This window comes from Lepidochelys kempii, chromosome 12, assembly GCF_965140265.1.
Source record: "Lepidochelys kempii isolate rLepKem1 chromosome 12, rLepKem1.hap2, whole genome shotgun sequence".
Lineage (NCBI taxonomy): Eukaryota > Metazoa > Chordata > Testudines > Cheloniidae > Lepidochelys > Lepidochelys kempii.
In genome coordinates, this window is record NC_133267.1 from 5,420,926 (window position 1) to 5,436,767 (window position 15,842).

At 52.6% G+C, this 15,842-nt stretch overlaps 1 protein-coding gene across 1 annotated transcript in view; it reads right to left on the bottom strand.

The window, feature by feature from the left end:
* The window catches only part of FHOD1 (formin homology 2 domain containing 1), a 63,347-nt gene that overhangs the window by 29,959 nt on the left and 17,546 nt on the right, over nt 1-15,842 (bottom strand). Inside the window, exons 2-3 of the mRNA XM_073307286.1 lie at nt 10,001-10,107; nt 9,154-9,218 (exon numbers count right to left, since the gene is read on the bottom strand). Coding sequence (XP_073163387.1) covers nt 9,154-9,218; nt 10,001-10,107 — 172 coding nt within the window. The remainder of the gene's footprint in view (nt 1-9,153; nt 9,219-10,000; nt 10,108-15,842) is intronic.

Consider the following 15,842-nt stretch of genomic DNA (forward strand, 5'->3'; position numbering starts at 1 on the left):
CAATCTTTGAGGGGGCCATTTGGGATCCAGGGCAAAAATTGGGGTTTGGTCCTGCTTTGAGCAGGGGGTTGGACTAGATGACCTCCTGAGGTCCCTTCCAACCCTGATATTCTATGATTCTATGAACCCCTGCAGAACGACACACATTCAGGCCAAGCACCACCACGAGACCACCCACCCTGCTCCCGAGGGCAGCCAGACACGAACGGGATGAGCTAAGTGCCAGCCCAGGGCAGCAGGACAGAGCTAGACACCATACGTAGGAAATTACCCAATCGGAAAACCAGGGCTAACAAGCACTTCCTGAGCCTGCCAGCTGCAGTGGATGCTTTGAGGAGACTGATGCAGACACCGCACTCCTGCTGAGGAGTCTGACGGTGCCCCCGCCCCGACAGCTTACAGAGTGGCTTGTGCAGACAGTGCCCTCCACCCCATAGCTGAGAGGGTGTGCAAGGAGAAGCTACGCTGTGCTCTCCCCCTGGCAAGGGCCCGCAGCCAGAAAGCACCCGACATCACAACCACCTAAGAACTGAACTGTCCCCATAAGCTCCAGAGCCACCACCTCCCCCGAGCCCTGCGTTCCCTGTACCCACTCCCTGGGCTCCAGCCCCACAGACTCCACTCCAGTACACCTGCAGTTTAATTTAATCACTTAGAAATAAAGTTTAAAAAGAGGCTCAAACTATCAAAACCCTAGGCTGTGAGCAGTTTTTCCATTAAACGTTTCCCAAAAAGCAGTAATAACCCTGACAGACAAATAACTTGGAAGGTAAGTTTCAGAGTTCTAAAAGCGATGCTTATGCAGTTTACAACATTTTTAAACAACTTAATGATTCGCAAAAAGAACAGGAGGACTTGTGGCACCTTAGAGACTAACACGTCCTCCTTCTCTTTTTGCGAATATAGACCAACATGGCTGCTACTCTGAAACGTAATGAGTATAACCTTTAAAAACACCTGTACCGTGAAGGCACAATGGTGGTGCAATCTGTTTTGACATTCGGTGGGAAATACACAACAGCAGTTTGTCATACACAGAATTGCAGCGACGTAAAGCATGTTTTTCTTTCCTTTTCTTTTAAATAAAGGTTTTAATACTTAAATTTAAGGGACGGATAGAATGAGATTTGATGTCTATTATAACAGGAGTTGAAGTATTTTTTTAACATGGTGTAAAGCAAGATTTGTTTTATTCTTTTCGTGGTAAAAATTGTGTCTGAATTCCGTTTATATCGACAATATGTCAGGGGTGGCCAAAGTTACTGACTGCCCGAGCCGCATATGGCAATCTTCAGAAGTTCAAGAGCTGGGGCACGCCTGGCGGGGCTTGGGACCTCAGCCCCATGGGAGGCGCCTGCCAGGGCTCAGGGCTTCAGCTCCCTGCAGGCCTAAAGCCACGGGGCAGAAGCCAAAGATGACACATGGCGGAGGGGCATGTGGGGTCATGTGCCCCCCGCAGATTTTTGCCAAGGTTTGCTGGTCCTACTCAGTCACATGGTGTCGCCAGGCCTCCTCCTTGCACGGCCGCTGCGGGTAATGGGAGGGTGCTGGGGGAGGGGGTGAATCAAGCTGTTGGGGGGAGGGGCAAACCTTTAAATTGTACCCGCCACTCTCAGCAGGCACCAGTCGTCTCTGGCAGAAGCCCCTAGCCCCACCACCCAGCTTCAGAGCAGAAGCCCTGAGCTTTCCCCTCAGTCTGCTAGGTGGAGAATGCGGGGGGGAGAATAGGGAGCTCTGCACCTTAACTGTAAAAGGGCCACATCCGGCTCGCGAGCCACAGTTTGGCCACCCCTGTAATATGTTAATGGACTTTTCTTTAGTTGCATGGGGGGGAATCTGTCTCTCTTGAGGGATCTAAGATTTTTTCAGGTGGGAGAGGCATAAAAATGGAAGAAACAACCCGGGAGTGGGATTAAAAACAATAGTCCTGCGCAGGGCTCTAAGGCAGAGTCCAAGATCCTTCCCCCAGCTGCAAGCTGCACTTGAGCGACATATTGCCCCATCCGCCCCATAGCGGTGCACATCCTCCCCCTCGGCTCCCAACCAGGGAACTGCAGGGATGCTAAGACAAGAGCTACCTCCCTCCAGTCTCAACCGCCACTTTCAGCTCGGAGTAAGTGTGGAAAAGTCTCCTGGGGCTGAAAGGTCCCTGCTCAGTCTCAGCCCTCAGGCGAGTTTGCTCTGTTTGGGAAGGCCCAGCTAAGCTCCTGGAGCCACTGGCTGCAGGCAGCCCCTGCTGCGGCTCCTCCCCGAGCACTAAGAGGAGCCTGTGGCCCTCAGGGCCTGCTGTCAGCCTTGGGGTCTGGGGGAAGCAGCCAGGGAGCAGCTACAGCCCGGCAATGGCGGGTTATCTGGAACTTGCCAATTTCCTGTTTTCTTTCTTTTTTTCTTTTTGCATAACAAGGCTATAAATATCTCCCCTGGCTTCCTACGCAGAGAAGAAACAGGAACTCCGATGAGAAGCATGGCCTCTTTCTCTCCCCTGGCCAGGAGCCCAAGGTAGCTCGCCCCCACTGGCTTCCCCCTGGGGCAGTCCGAGGGCCATTCCTAGGACAGACTTGGTGGCTCTTTCCACCCAGGTGAAAGGTGACACTCCTGGGACACAATGGCAGAATCCCGACTGACCGCATGTCAGGGCTTAGTGTCTTGGGCTGTGCCAGGGGCCAGCCTGCCCAGCACAAGCGCTTTGTCGGCACAGTCTCTGCTGGGCAAAGCACTTTGCCCACTCCCGCAGATGGAAGGCACTGCAGAAAATCAAGCACTAGTCTGCTCTCAACATAGAGGGTCCATGGCATTGTTGCGGGACACAGACGGAAAGTGCAGACACGTAAATCCAGGCAGCACCAGATCCGCCACATCATGTCAGACACTGCTCCGTTTGGTCCGCTATCCCACCTCCAAGAGCGATCAGCGACTGATGTGTCCAAGAAAGGTGAAAACCGCTCCTGCCGCACCTGGCAAGCTGTACAGTGCTGTACATGGGGCAGATTCCTTCCTGACCCTTGGCACAATCAGCTGATGTCCTGCAGCATGAGATCTGATTATCCCTCTTAGCTCCCAGAGGGACAGATCAGTGGCACAAGGCTCAATGTCTTATGGAGATCAGAACACAGGAACAACAGATGCAGATCTGCATGTCCTATGGAGTGAGTCCCTGGACAGTGCTTTCTGTACTCCAAGAGGAAGGAGCACTCCCCTTCACCCCGTTCTTCTAGAGTCCCTCCAAGAGAGCGCCCCAGATAGCCCTTCCTGAGCAAGAGTCCTCACCCCCAAGAGGCAAGATTCTCACCCCCAAGAGGCGACTTTCCCACCCCTAGCCCCTTCTCCCTCTGAGATCCGCTGCTGTCATTACACAGCTGTGAGACAAACTAGGGACCTAGGTGAAATGTCTCCTTCCTGAAGTCAGTCAGAGTGGGAGGAACCCCAGCTAGTTCTGGACACACTGGGGGTTGGGTCAGGTGATGGCAGACAGGTATATCCAAGGTAACATGCATTGGCAGAAAGCATCTATCTCCCCCCTGCACCCCACCCAGGGCCGTCCTTAGGCATACGCAGTATTTGGGGCACCCCTGGGTCTTAGCGTCCACCCTTCCACCTTTTCCTATCCCTGTTCTGACCCTTCCTGCAGGCTCCCACCATAGCTGGCTGCTGCAGCCTCTGGAGTCTTCCTCCGGAGGGGATCTAGTTCCAGCCTGCCAGACCGATTAGCACAACATTGAAACCATTGAGAGCCATTCAAGTGGTAATGAAGCCATTTAACAGGCATTTGCCAACCCCCAGGTATATACTGTCTGAAGTTACTGACAAAACCAGTTGTGCATTACTGTCATAAAAAGAAAAGGAGGACTTGTGGCACCTTAGAGACTAACCAATTTATTAGAGCATAAGCTTTCGTGAGCTACAGCTCACTTCTTCAGATGCATATCGTGGAAACTGCAGCAGGCTTTATATATACACAGAGAATATGAAACAATACCTATTCCCACCCCACTGTCCTGCTGGTAATAGCTTATCTAAAGTGATTTCCAGCACAAATCCAGGTTTTCTCACCCTCCACCCCCCCACACAAATTCACTCTCCTGCTGGTGATAGCCCATCCAAAGTGATAACTCTTTACACAATGTGCATGACAATTAACAGGCTGTTTCCTCTTGTTTTTTCCTACCCCCCCCCCCAGATGTTCTGGTTTAACTTGGATTTTAACTTGAAGAGTGGTCAGTTTGGATGAGCTATTACCAGCAGGAGAGTGAGTTTGTGTGTGTATGGGGGTGGGGGGGATGTGAGAACCTGGATTTATGCAGGAAATAGCCCAGCTTAATTGTCATGCACATTGTGTAAAGAGTTATCACTTTGGATGGGCTATCACCAGCAGGAGAGTGAATTTGTGTGGGGGGGTGGAGGGTGAGAAAACCTGGATTTGTGCTGGAAATCACTTTAGATAAGCTATTACCAGCAGGACAGTGGGGTGGGAATAGGTATTGTTTCATATTCTCTGTGTATATATAAAGCCTGCTGCAGTTTCCACGATATGCATCTGAAGAAGTGAGCTGTAGCTCACGAAAGCTTATGCTCTAATAAATTGGTTAGTCTCTAAGGTGCCACAAGTCCTCCTTTTCTTTTTGCGAATACAGACTAACACGGCTGTTACTCTGAAACCTGTCATTACTGTCATATTTACTCAGAACATGTTAGCCTACAGGACATTAGTTAAATATTTGCTTTAAAAATATTGATTAGTGTGTTGGTGAAGATGATAAAAATCACATCTCTAAAAAATCCTTGCACAGATTTGTAGATGCACAATCTGAGTATTCATCTTTAGCCTTAAATGCTTGGATCTTCAGACATATCGTTTTTTAAATAAATCCTTCAAAAGTCCACCCTTATCTAAAATACGCATGCAAGCCCGGGCTGCCACTGGGCATAGGAGCACCCGTTTCATAATACTGCACAGGGCCCCAAAAACCCTAAGTTTCAGAGTAGCAGCCGCGTTAGTCTGTATCCGCAAAAAGAAAAGGAGTTGTGGCACCTTAGAGACTAACCAATTTATTTGAGCATGAGCTTTCGTGAGCTACAGCTCACTTCATCAGTATGCACCTCTCTAAGGTGCCACAAGTCCTCCTTTTCATAAACCCTAAGCACAGCCCTGACCACACCCTGTGCACAAAAGGGCTCAACTTGCAGGGGCCTCCAGGGACAGGGGAGCAGCACTGCCCTGAGCCACAGGAGGTGTTCAAACAGCACAGAGGGAGCAATAAAGGGGAACAGAAAACAGCCCAAATCTGTTGACACCGAGAACCAGCCTTTCCTCCTCCTCCCCCCCCGCCCCCCCAGCCAGGCCTGCTTCCGTCACACACCCAGCAGGGCGTAAGAGGGGCTAGAGAGCTGGGTGGAGTTTATATACATCATCTTTCAGAGTAGCAGCCGTGTTAGTCTGTATTCGCAAAAAGAAAAGGAGGACTTGTGGCACCTTAGAGACTAACCAATTTATCTGAGCATAAGCTTTTGTGAGCTACGGCTCACTGCATCATCTTGAAGCAGCAACTACCAGATGCCTAGGCCTGCTCGGGCTTGACATGGGTGGAGTCGGAGGGGGCTGAGCGAGAGGTTCTGCAGGGCCCATGTCCACACACTCCCCTAGCCCCTCTCACACCCCTGGGTATGGGGATAGGAGGGAGGGTCACCCTGCGGACTTGCACATGGCAGGCAGCCTGCCGTGTCCCGCGTAGGTCAGGGTTCGGTCGGAGGGGACGGCGCTACCCAAGGATCGGTAACCTTGGTCTTTCTGGCCTGAACAACTTTATTTCACCACGGGCCACCAGGGCAGCTACGTCCCTGCTACTGTAAGCAAACAGCGTAGGGCTAGCAGCAAACTTCACCCATCCCCATCCCCGCCAACGAGCAGCGAAGCCTGCACCCAACAGCGACCTCGGACCTGCCCACTCCAAATCCCCCAGCTCTGAGCAGCTGCCAGTCACCTAACAGCCTCTTAATGGAGAATCCATTTTTATTTTGTGCCAGGACTCCATCCTTTCTCTGTGGGGGCTTCCTTACTAATTTTTAGGTCTGAAGCTAGCCCCTGCCGGAAAGCTCTTATTTAAATGAATGGGGCCACAGCCACTTGCCAGTGAGAGCCGAGGGGTCTGCTGCTAGCTCAGAGGAGCCGAGTACCATTAAAGGCAATGGCACCCTTCTGTGGAGGGGCTCCAGCTGTGCAGCAAACATAGTGACTCGACAAGCACAACCTCAGGGAATAAAAAGAGGCTGAAGAAAGCTTATGGGGCGAGGGCCTGCCTCACAGCTGACTACCCAGCAGCCAGGAGCTAATGGAAATGCTGCATTCCCCAGCAGTCTGAGGAGGTGGGGGCCATGCCATGCCTGCTGATCTAATGGAAAACTTGGAAGCAAGGCAGATGCCAGGGACGAAGGTCTGGAGACACCGAGAAGACAGTCAGGTCATGCCACTGCCCAAGCTGGCAAAATAAAAGTTTACCAAATTTAGGGGGACCCCCACTAATCCAAGAGTTAGCATGTTCTCTCGCCAGGCCTGCTGGGTTAGAGCTGTGGGCAAATCTCATCTTTCTGCAGGAACGTGAAGGAGGCACTTGGTGTTCAGAAACATCCTTCCGCATGTGTCAGGGACAGGAAAAATGAATGTGACTTCCTGTGCCGGCAGCACCAAGCCTGCTGCAGACACCACGCAAATAACCCTTGCTAGCAGCAGCCAGAGAAGGCCAATTCAATGGTGTCTCCGCCAGAGCCCATCTGGTAGGTCTGGGAGATAGTTTGCATGTCACAGGTCTCCCCCAAAGAGCAACAAACACACCACAATGTATCCAGGTAAATAAGGTTTCATCAGCAATCGGATTACAGCGGATGTGCTGCAGACTTCAAAGGCGAGTCAGGAAGAGGGCAAGAGAGGGCAAATGAATCAGTGTCCGAAAGTAGTTTAGGAACCCTACAGCAGCCAGCCCGCAGCAAGTCTGTGTGCAAAGACAGCAGCAAGCCTCGTTTTTGCTCTGTAAGCAGCCTGATTTGCACATTGCATGCCTGACACATCTAGGTCACAAGTCCAGTTTCCAGCTAAAGAAAGGAAGATTCTGATGCCCTGACCCTGAAGGTTCCTCTGCAAACTGTGGCTGGAGCGAGCAAGGGTTCTAGCTAACACTCCTCTCTCGCTGACCACAGGGATGGCTGCACAAGAGCAGTGCAGCTCACATGTTTGGTTTGGCCAAGATGAAAGCTTCTGCCCAGCGCAGATTGGAATCCTGCATTTGATCGCTGTCAGAGCTGACTTGCGAATGCTGCTGTTTCAATGCACCCATGACATGGTGTCGGGCTGATGTCCTGCAGCATAGTGTATGCAGCTGGGGGTTTTATAGCTATACAGCTGGTTTCCTCTTGATTCCTGCTGTCTAACAAGTACTTATTAAAGCATAATGCAGCTGATCTCTACAGCATCCCGAGGTGGCTTGGGCAGAAGCTCTAACGAGGCAAGCAGCAGCCTTCCGAGAAGATTTCAGGAACGCTGATTAGGACTTTTGGTTAACTTGCAGTTCAGGTGACCTTTGCCCCCTCCAGTTGCTGGAATGTCAGAGCGCCAGAGACACAAAGCAGAGCAGTCGCTAACCAGAGCCTGGGAAGTCCCAACAGACAGCAGAGCCCTGACCTCAGACGGGAGAGGGTAGACATTACAGGCACAAAGACAGAGGGGGATGCTCCACCTTCCCAGGCCTGGGCCCGCTGTCCAGGTAAAGACTCCTCAGGGGAAGCAAAAGCACCTTCAGGGTACGTGCAACCCCACTCAACCCTTCTGGGATCCACCGATGGATTGGGACCCGCCGTTTGGGAAAGGCTAGTCTAGGCTGACAGAGCTCCTTGGTAACCTACTCAGCAGTTATCACCTGGGCTCCTATTGCACAGAACAGCAGGTTAGAGCAGGGGCTCAAGTCTTCCCAGTGCAGGCCTACCTCCCCTCCCACATTGCATCCCAGGGCAGCTGCAGCAGTTGGCCACGTGGAAGAACGATGCAAGGAAAGGACTGAATGCATTTTAGGAGCTGGACCCATGCAGAGTGAGCAGCACACCCCATGTCCCCTTGGGCTGCTAGCAGGAGAGCCCCAGGCTGCAGGAAAGGGGCGGCCGCTCTAGGTCTCGCTAACACGGCACCCCCTGTGCGATATATGTTATCCCCCCACCAAGCTCAGGAACGGAGAGACTCCCAGTTCTGAGGAGCCATGCTCGTTCCCAGCACTGGATGCCTGACCCTCTGTCAGGGTACTTGGCCACAGGAGACAGTTGTTTGTACTTTCCAAGTCTATATTTAGAGCTTGCCTAAGCGACCCGAAATATTTGTAGCGGCATGTTTTCAGTATCACAGGCAAAAACACTGTACTTGGGCTCTTCGTGCTGAAAACAATTAACCCCTTCAGCCCCAAGAGCCACGTGAGGAACATTGACCCGAGTCAGAATTTAAGGCCAGGTCTTCCAGTCTGATCTATACAGCACAGACCACCAGCACACACGCACTGAACCCAACAACCCAAGTATCACAGCCCACAGGAGACCAGGTTATTACGTGCCACAAGGAGAGAACAGGAAGGACCTAGGTGCCTGAGGCCCCTGCCATGGCAGGGAAAGGATGAAGTGAGATGTCCCAGATGATCCTGGCAAGTGACCCACACCCCACGCCACAGGGGAAGGCGAAACCTCCCCAGGTCACTCCCAATCTGACCCGGGGAAATTCCTTCCTAACCCCCGATGTGGTAGCAACCAGCTAGACGCTGAGCATGCGAGCAGGAACCAGCCAGCCAAGCATCTGAGAGAGAATGCTCCATGCCACCTCAGAGTCTGTCCCCCCTCGCCCAGTTGCTCATCTCTAGCCGTGGCAGTGACAGGGGCAGGAAAACCCAGACATGGCAGACAGAGATGAAGCCAGAGAGAACATTGGAGCTCAGAGGTTCATGGGAAAGGGAGTCAGGAGCCAGCCCCCAGGAGCACTCAACAATTGACCCACGGGCCAGATTAGCCAAGCCCCACACAGCCCCACGTCACAGTGCTCCTGGCTCGAGTGGCCTTGGGCCAGTTAAGGGCAAAGGCCCTGGGAAATACAGAAGGGGCTGGGCCCAGAGCCCTTGGCTATCAGGGACTCACCGAGGATGGCATGGACTCGGACGGAGAGCTGCGTGCGCAGGATCAGAGTTGGCCGCCTCCCTTTGCTGGAATGAGAGGAATGCAGGTAAGTCACCGCGAATGTCACCAATAGCCTCACTCGTGGGCAGCCAGGGCCTGCTTGCAGCCCCTGCAAGTCAGCAAGGCCCAGACCGACGCCAACCAATGGGCATCAGCCTGCCTCCACACTCAGCACCAGAGCTCCAGCCCTAGCACCTCCACTCCCCTAACGATCATCACAGCCACCCTCAGGAAACCAAATCGATGCAGTTACAGGGGGAGGTGGGGTGGGAGAGGGGCAGTTCTTTAGTGCACTGTCCTGTGGCCTCCACGCACCTCTGCGAGTGTACTTCCGTCCTGATCTGCGGCTGCTCCTGCTTTCCAGGCCTGATCTCTCCCCACAGCTCTGCTGCGGCACCTCAAGTCCAAGGTCCCTCACTCCCCAAAGACTGCCCTAGAGTTTGACCAAAACTGGTCTGTCACCAGGCTCTCGGCCCACGGGCTCTGTTTAACATCCAGGAAGTAGCTGGCAAAGGAGTCAATCCTCCAAGTGACTCTACAAGTCCCAGCCCCAATTCCAGGCATTCTTGCTCCCCCGCAGGCCCCTCACCTGTCTGCTCTAGCCTGGTGAGCAGGCAGAAGAGGAACCTGCACCAGAGTCTCACTCCATGTGTTTTACAGGAGCAGAGCACATGGGGACATCTGGAGAAGGCAAAGGTGGGGGAAGCAGGGTCATGTCGTCTGGCTGGGCAGTCTCCTGAGTGGAAACAGTGATTCATGTCCCACTGACTCGGTTCTGACAGGTATATCTGCGACTCCAGCAACTCACCTGATCTCCTCGTAGAAGCCTTCCAGCTCATCTTTCTGCTCCAGCAGGGACAGATCAAGATCCAGGTACTGTCCAGATGGTGAGACCTGCAGCGTACAGTCCGCCAGCTGCAAACACAAGGGCCCCCCACAGATCAGTGATGGTGCTTGCTAATGGGAGGGAGGAATGCATAGTGAGGTTGTGGGGAGCAGGGTCAGTGTTAGGCACCCCAATAACTATACTGCCACTGTACACTTGTACAGGACAAAAAGCCAGTCAGCAGCAGGGTTATAAGAGTAGAACCCAGGAGTCCTGACTCCCAGACCACCTCCCCCCGCCTCTCAACCATGCAACTTCCTAGCCATTCCCTCACACCCAGCTGCTGCCATCCCCTTTTGTGGGGTTTGCACAGCCGTGAGGTGCCTTGGGAATGGCTCGCTGAAGATTTAACTGAGACACTTTAGTTCAGCTCTAGGGGGCCAGAGTGCAAGTCACCCACGAGTCCAGAAACTCCTGTTCTGCGTCCCCTCAGCAATAGCATTCAGTCCCGTCCCATCCCCCAGGCTCGGGGGCTGGGGTTCCACAGGCCACTTCTCCACATTCCTGTCCTCTCTTCCCCTCACCAGATTCAGAGAGTCCAAGGCCAGAAGGGACCACTGCGACCATCTAGTCTGACCTCCTGTACAGCACAAGCCAGAGACCTGCCCCAAAATCATTCCTAGAGCAGATGCTTTAGAAAAACAGCCAGTCCTGATTTAAAAATGGTCAGTGATGGAGAATCCACCACAGCCCTTGGTAAATTGTTCCAATAGTTAATTGCCCTCGCGGTTAAAAACTTACGCCCTATTTTCCGTCTGAATTTGTCTAGATTCAACACCCAGCCATTGGATCATGTTAGACCTTTCTCTGCTAGACTGAAGAGCCCATTATTAACTATTTGTTCCCCACGTAGGAACTCAGACTGGGATCAAGTTAACCCTTAACCTTCGCTTTGTTAAACTACATCGATTGAGCTCCATGAGTCTATCACTATAAGGCAGGTTTTCTAACCCTTTTATCATTCTTGTGGCTCTTCTTTGAACCCCCTTCAATTTATCAGCATTTGTCTTGAATTGTGGACCCCAGAACTGGGCACAGGATTCCAGCAGTGGTGGCAGCAGCACCGAATACAGAGGTAAAATCACCTCTCTGCTCCTACTCACCATTCCCCTGTTGATGCATCCCAGGATCACATTATCTCTTTTGCTCACAGCATCCCATGGGGAGCTCACGTTCAGCTGATTATCTACCCTTCCCCCCGATCTATTTCAGAGTCACTGCTTCCCTTGCTAGATCACAGTCCTGTGCTGGCAGCTGGGTGAAATACACTGGTACCCTCATCTCTACAGCACTTGAGCAAGGAGCTACAGAGCCCACTGACTGAACAGGTGAGGAAAGAGGCCCAAAAGGAGTCCCCAAGGAAAGGGGGCGGGGAATAAAGACAACCTAGAGAGGGGAGCAGTGGGAGAGGGACAATTCATCAGTGGGGGTGAGATGAGAGAAGAGGACACCATGCCAGCACCTAAAATAGCGACTAGGTGCTAGCAGTTCTCCCCGACCCATCCCTCCAACGCACACCCTAGAGATGCAGCCAGCTGCAGCCTGGACTCATGGCAAAGGGACATGTGCACACACCCTGAGTACACACAGACTCTGGTGACTCACCCACCACCATGATCCTGACAAAGCCGGCACGCTGACTCATCGCTGCCTGGCCGCTTCCTGCCAGTCATGAAAACCACAGCCTCCAGGCTGTGCAGTATTCACAACCCAAAATAAAGGGCTCCAAGCAGGGTCAGCCATTCCTGAGTCACAATGCAACCACTCCAGGGGATCGGGCACGTGGCCTTGGCCTCAAGCCAGGTACGCTCTGCAGTGGACAGCGGTAAGAACCCCCCTCTCTCCTACAAGAGAGGATGCCCCCTTCCAGCAGGGCAATGGGGAGAGTGCCAAGCAGGGACTGGCGATCTCAGCCCTGTGGAGGAAAGTCTGAGAGTCAGAAAAGCCACCGTAAGGAGGCTCCGTTACTGAACAGTGCCAGGGAAAAGGGCAGCTCCCGGCCAGTTCAGCCTAGGATTAGAGCCGCTTGCCCAGACGCTGCCTCTGCCTCCGACTCCCACGGCCCACCTCACGCAGATGGAACCATCTTCACCCTCGGCCCAGCTTCTTATCTCACTCCTGTGTTCTGAATTCTGTATCGGTGTGTGTGTGTGTGTGTGTGTGTGACAGGAACTCTTGCTCTGGGGTCAGGGCGTGTCACAGAGACCCTTGCTGGGGTGGGCAAAGCACCCTCCATAGAAAGGGGAGTGTTCAACCCCAGCTCTCCACATTGTGACATACAAGTCACTTCCTTCTGGGATACCGTCAGGCGACCGAGGGGAAGCAGGAGGCAGAGCACACTGGGCTCTGGCTCCAGCACACACAGGTAGGCTTGGCAGCATTTGATTTCAACCAGTAACCGTTGGCAAACATACATTTCAGCTGACACACCAAAATCCATCCATGGGTAACAGGGGAGCCTGCAGGGATTGGGTGTAACCTGGAATCCCGGCTCTTTTCGGACAGGAAATCCCACATCACAGCTCCTTCTCGTGGTCTGGAAGGTTCACTCTGCACTGACATCAGGGAGGGGACCCTCTGCAAGCCCAGCCCCACATGCCACAGATCCACCTACGTGCCCTCGCGCTGGGCCTTTGGAAGGCAGGGCCTTACTGGCCTTGGTAGCTTGCTATGCCAAGTCACAAGCCAAATCACGTCTGTTTGATTCTTTGTTAGTGTCATCACTATGAGAAGGACTTGCCAACCCAGTTCACTGGTCCCATTAAAAAAGCAGACAGTTTTAATGCATCTTTTCTAGCCAGCAGTATACAGGAATAAGGTAGGTATCTCTTTAAATGCTCCCAGAGCCCTCCAGCGGTGTTCTCTGTGGTGGGCAGCAGACACCGCCAGAACCTAGCCAGAGCAACTCTAAGGATGGAGCTAGCCCTGGTACATTTGCTCTAAATGCTTATCTGGGACCCGGTCATGCTCACCTTCTTCCTTCCTATTGGCAGTGTGGCAAAAAGAGCAAAGACACAAGCTACCTCAGTGGTTCCATCGATATTTCAATCACGACTGGATGTCTCTCTGAACATAACCTACCCTAGATCAGCTGCACTTTATGGACTGGTTGCAGGAACACTGGGTGACATTCTCTGGCCTATGCTATACAGGAGGTCAGACTAGTTGATCACATTGGTCCCTGACACCCACTAATCTATATTATGACCCTACATAAGGCTGGCAAATCTGTGGCTCCATCTCAGTTCCAACCAAGATGAAAGTCAATAAAGACAAGTGCAAAGTACTATACTTAGGAAGGAAAAATAAAATAGGGAATATCTAACTCGGTTGTAGTACTGCTTAAAAGGATCTAAGGGTCATAGTTAAGACTAAGTTTTTATCATGGATATTTTTAGTAAGTCATGGACAGGTGTCAAGGTTCCCTCCCCACTCTGAACTCTAGGGTACAGATGTGGGGACCTGCATAAAAGAGCCCCTAAGCTGATTCTTACCAGCTGAGGTTAAAAACTTCCCCAAGGTACAAACTTTGCCTTGTCCTTGAACAGTTTGCTGCCACCACCAAGCGTTTTAAACAAAGAACAGGGAAAGAGACCACTTGGAGACGTCTTCCTCCAAAATATCCCCCCAATCCCTGGGGAAGGCTTGATAATAATCCTCACCAGTTGGTACAGGTGAACACAGACCCAAACCCTTGGATCTTAAGAACAATGAAAAATCAATCAGGTTCTTGAAAGAAGAAGTTTAATTAAAGGAAAGGTAAAAGAATCACCTATGTAAAATCAGGATGGTAAATACCTTACAGGATAATTAGATTCAAAATGTAGAGAATCCCTCTCGACAAAACCTTAAGTTACAAAAAGACACAAAAACAGGAATATACATTCCCTCCAGCACAGCTTATTTTACCAGCCATTAAACAAAAGAAAATCTAATGCATTTTCTAGCTAGATTAATTACTAACTTAACAGGAGTTGGAAGGCTTGCGTTTCTGATCTGTTCCCAGCAAAAGCATCACACAGACAGACAGAACCCTTTGTTTCTCCCCCCCTCCAGGTTTGAAAGTATCTTGTCCCCTCATTGGTCATTTTGGGTCAGGTGCCAGCGAGGTTACCTTAGCTTCTTAACCCTTCACAGGTGAAAGGGTTTTGCCTCTGGCCAGGAGGGATTTTATAGCACTGAATAAAGAAAGGTGGTTACCCTTCCCTTTATAGCTATGACAACAGGTTACAGGCAACAAACAAACATTCACAGAAGCCCGTGACCTGCCTCTGACTTTCACTAAAAATACCCGTGGCAAAAGGGGTAGGTGGGTTCAGCACTCACTGCTGGTGGGGCTCCCGGATCCCCCCAGCTGCCCACCAGGGCTGGGCAGCTGCGGAGTCCCCCCACCAGGCTGGGAGCTGAGTGGGTGAGACTGGCTGGGAGCTCCAGCCCCAGGGCAGAAAATGCCATGGAGGTCAATGGAAGTCACGGATTCCGTGGCCGCCATGACATAATTGTAGCCTTAGTCAGAGTGGATCACAAATTGAACGAGTCAACAATATGATGCAGTTACAAAAAAGGCTAACATCATTCTGAGGCAGGGGCGGGCAAACTTTTTGGCCTGAGGGCTGCATCGGGTTTTGGAAATTGTATGGAGGGGCAGTTAGGGGAAGGGGTCGTGGCCCGGCCCCCACCTCCTATCTGCCCCATCCAACCCCCCCTGTTCCCTGACAGCCCCCCTTGGGACTCCTGCCCCATCCACACACCCCCGCTCCCTGTCCCCTGACTGCCTCCGGACCCCCGCCCCAACTGCCCCCCACTACCCCATCCAACCCCTCCTCTCATTCCTGACTGCCCCCCCGGGACCCCTGCCCCATCCAACCAACCCTTCTCCCTGTCCCCTGACTGCCCTTGGAACCCCTGCCCCTGACTGCCCCCCCGCTGCCCCATCCAACGCCCCCCTCCTTCCTGACTGCCCCCCGGACCCCTGGCCCCATTCAACCCCCCTGTTCCCCGCCCTCTGACTGCCAGACCCCTATCCACACCCCCGCCCCCTGACCACCACCCCGAACTCTCCTGCCCTCTATCCAGGCCCCCTGCTCCCTGCCCCCTTGCCATGCTGCCTGGAGCACCGGTGGCTGGCAGCGCGATAGCCGGGCCACGCTGCTGCTGCCATGCCGCAGCACAGAGACCGGGTCAGGCTGGCCTCTGCAGCTGCACTGCCCCAGGAGTTCCCAGCCCCCCACCCCGAGCATTGTGCCGGTGGCGAGGTGAGGCTGCGGGGAAGGGGGGACAGCGGGGGAGGGGCCAGGGGTGAACCTCCCCGGCCAGGAGGGTCCCACGGGCCGTAGTTTGCCCACCTGTGTTCTGAGGAGTATTAACGTATGGCTCTAAATGCAGAGGAGGCCTGGGATTCCTTTAAGTGAAAGCTGCAGAAGCTATCGGAAGCCTGCATCCCAAGAAAGGAAGAAAAATTCATAGGCAGGAGTTGTAGACCAAGCTGGATGAGCAAGCATCTCAGAGAGGTGATTAAGGAAAAGCAGAAAGCATACAGGGAGTGGAAGATGGGAAGGATCAGCAAGGAAAGCTACCTTATTGAGGTCAGAACATATAGGGATAAAGTGAGAAAGGCTAAAAGTCAAGTAGAGTTGGACCTTGCAAAGGGAATTAAAACCAATAGTAAAAGGTTCTATAGCCATATAAATAAGAAGAAAACAAAGAAAGAAGTGGGACCGCTAAACACTGAGGATGGAGTGGAGGTCAAGGATAATCTAGGCAT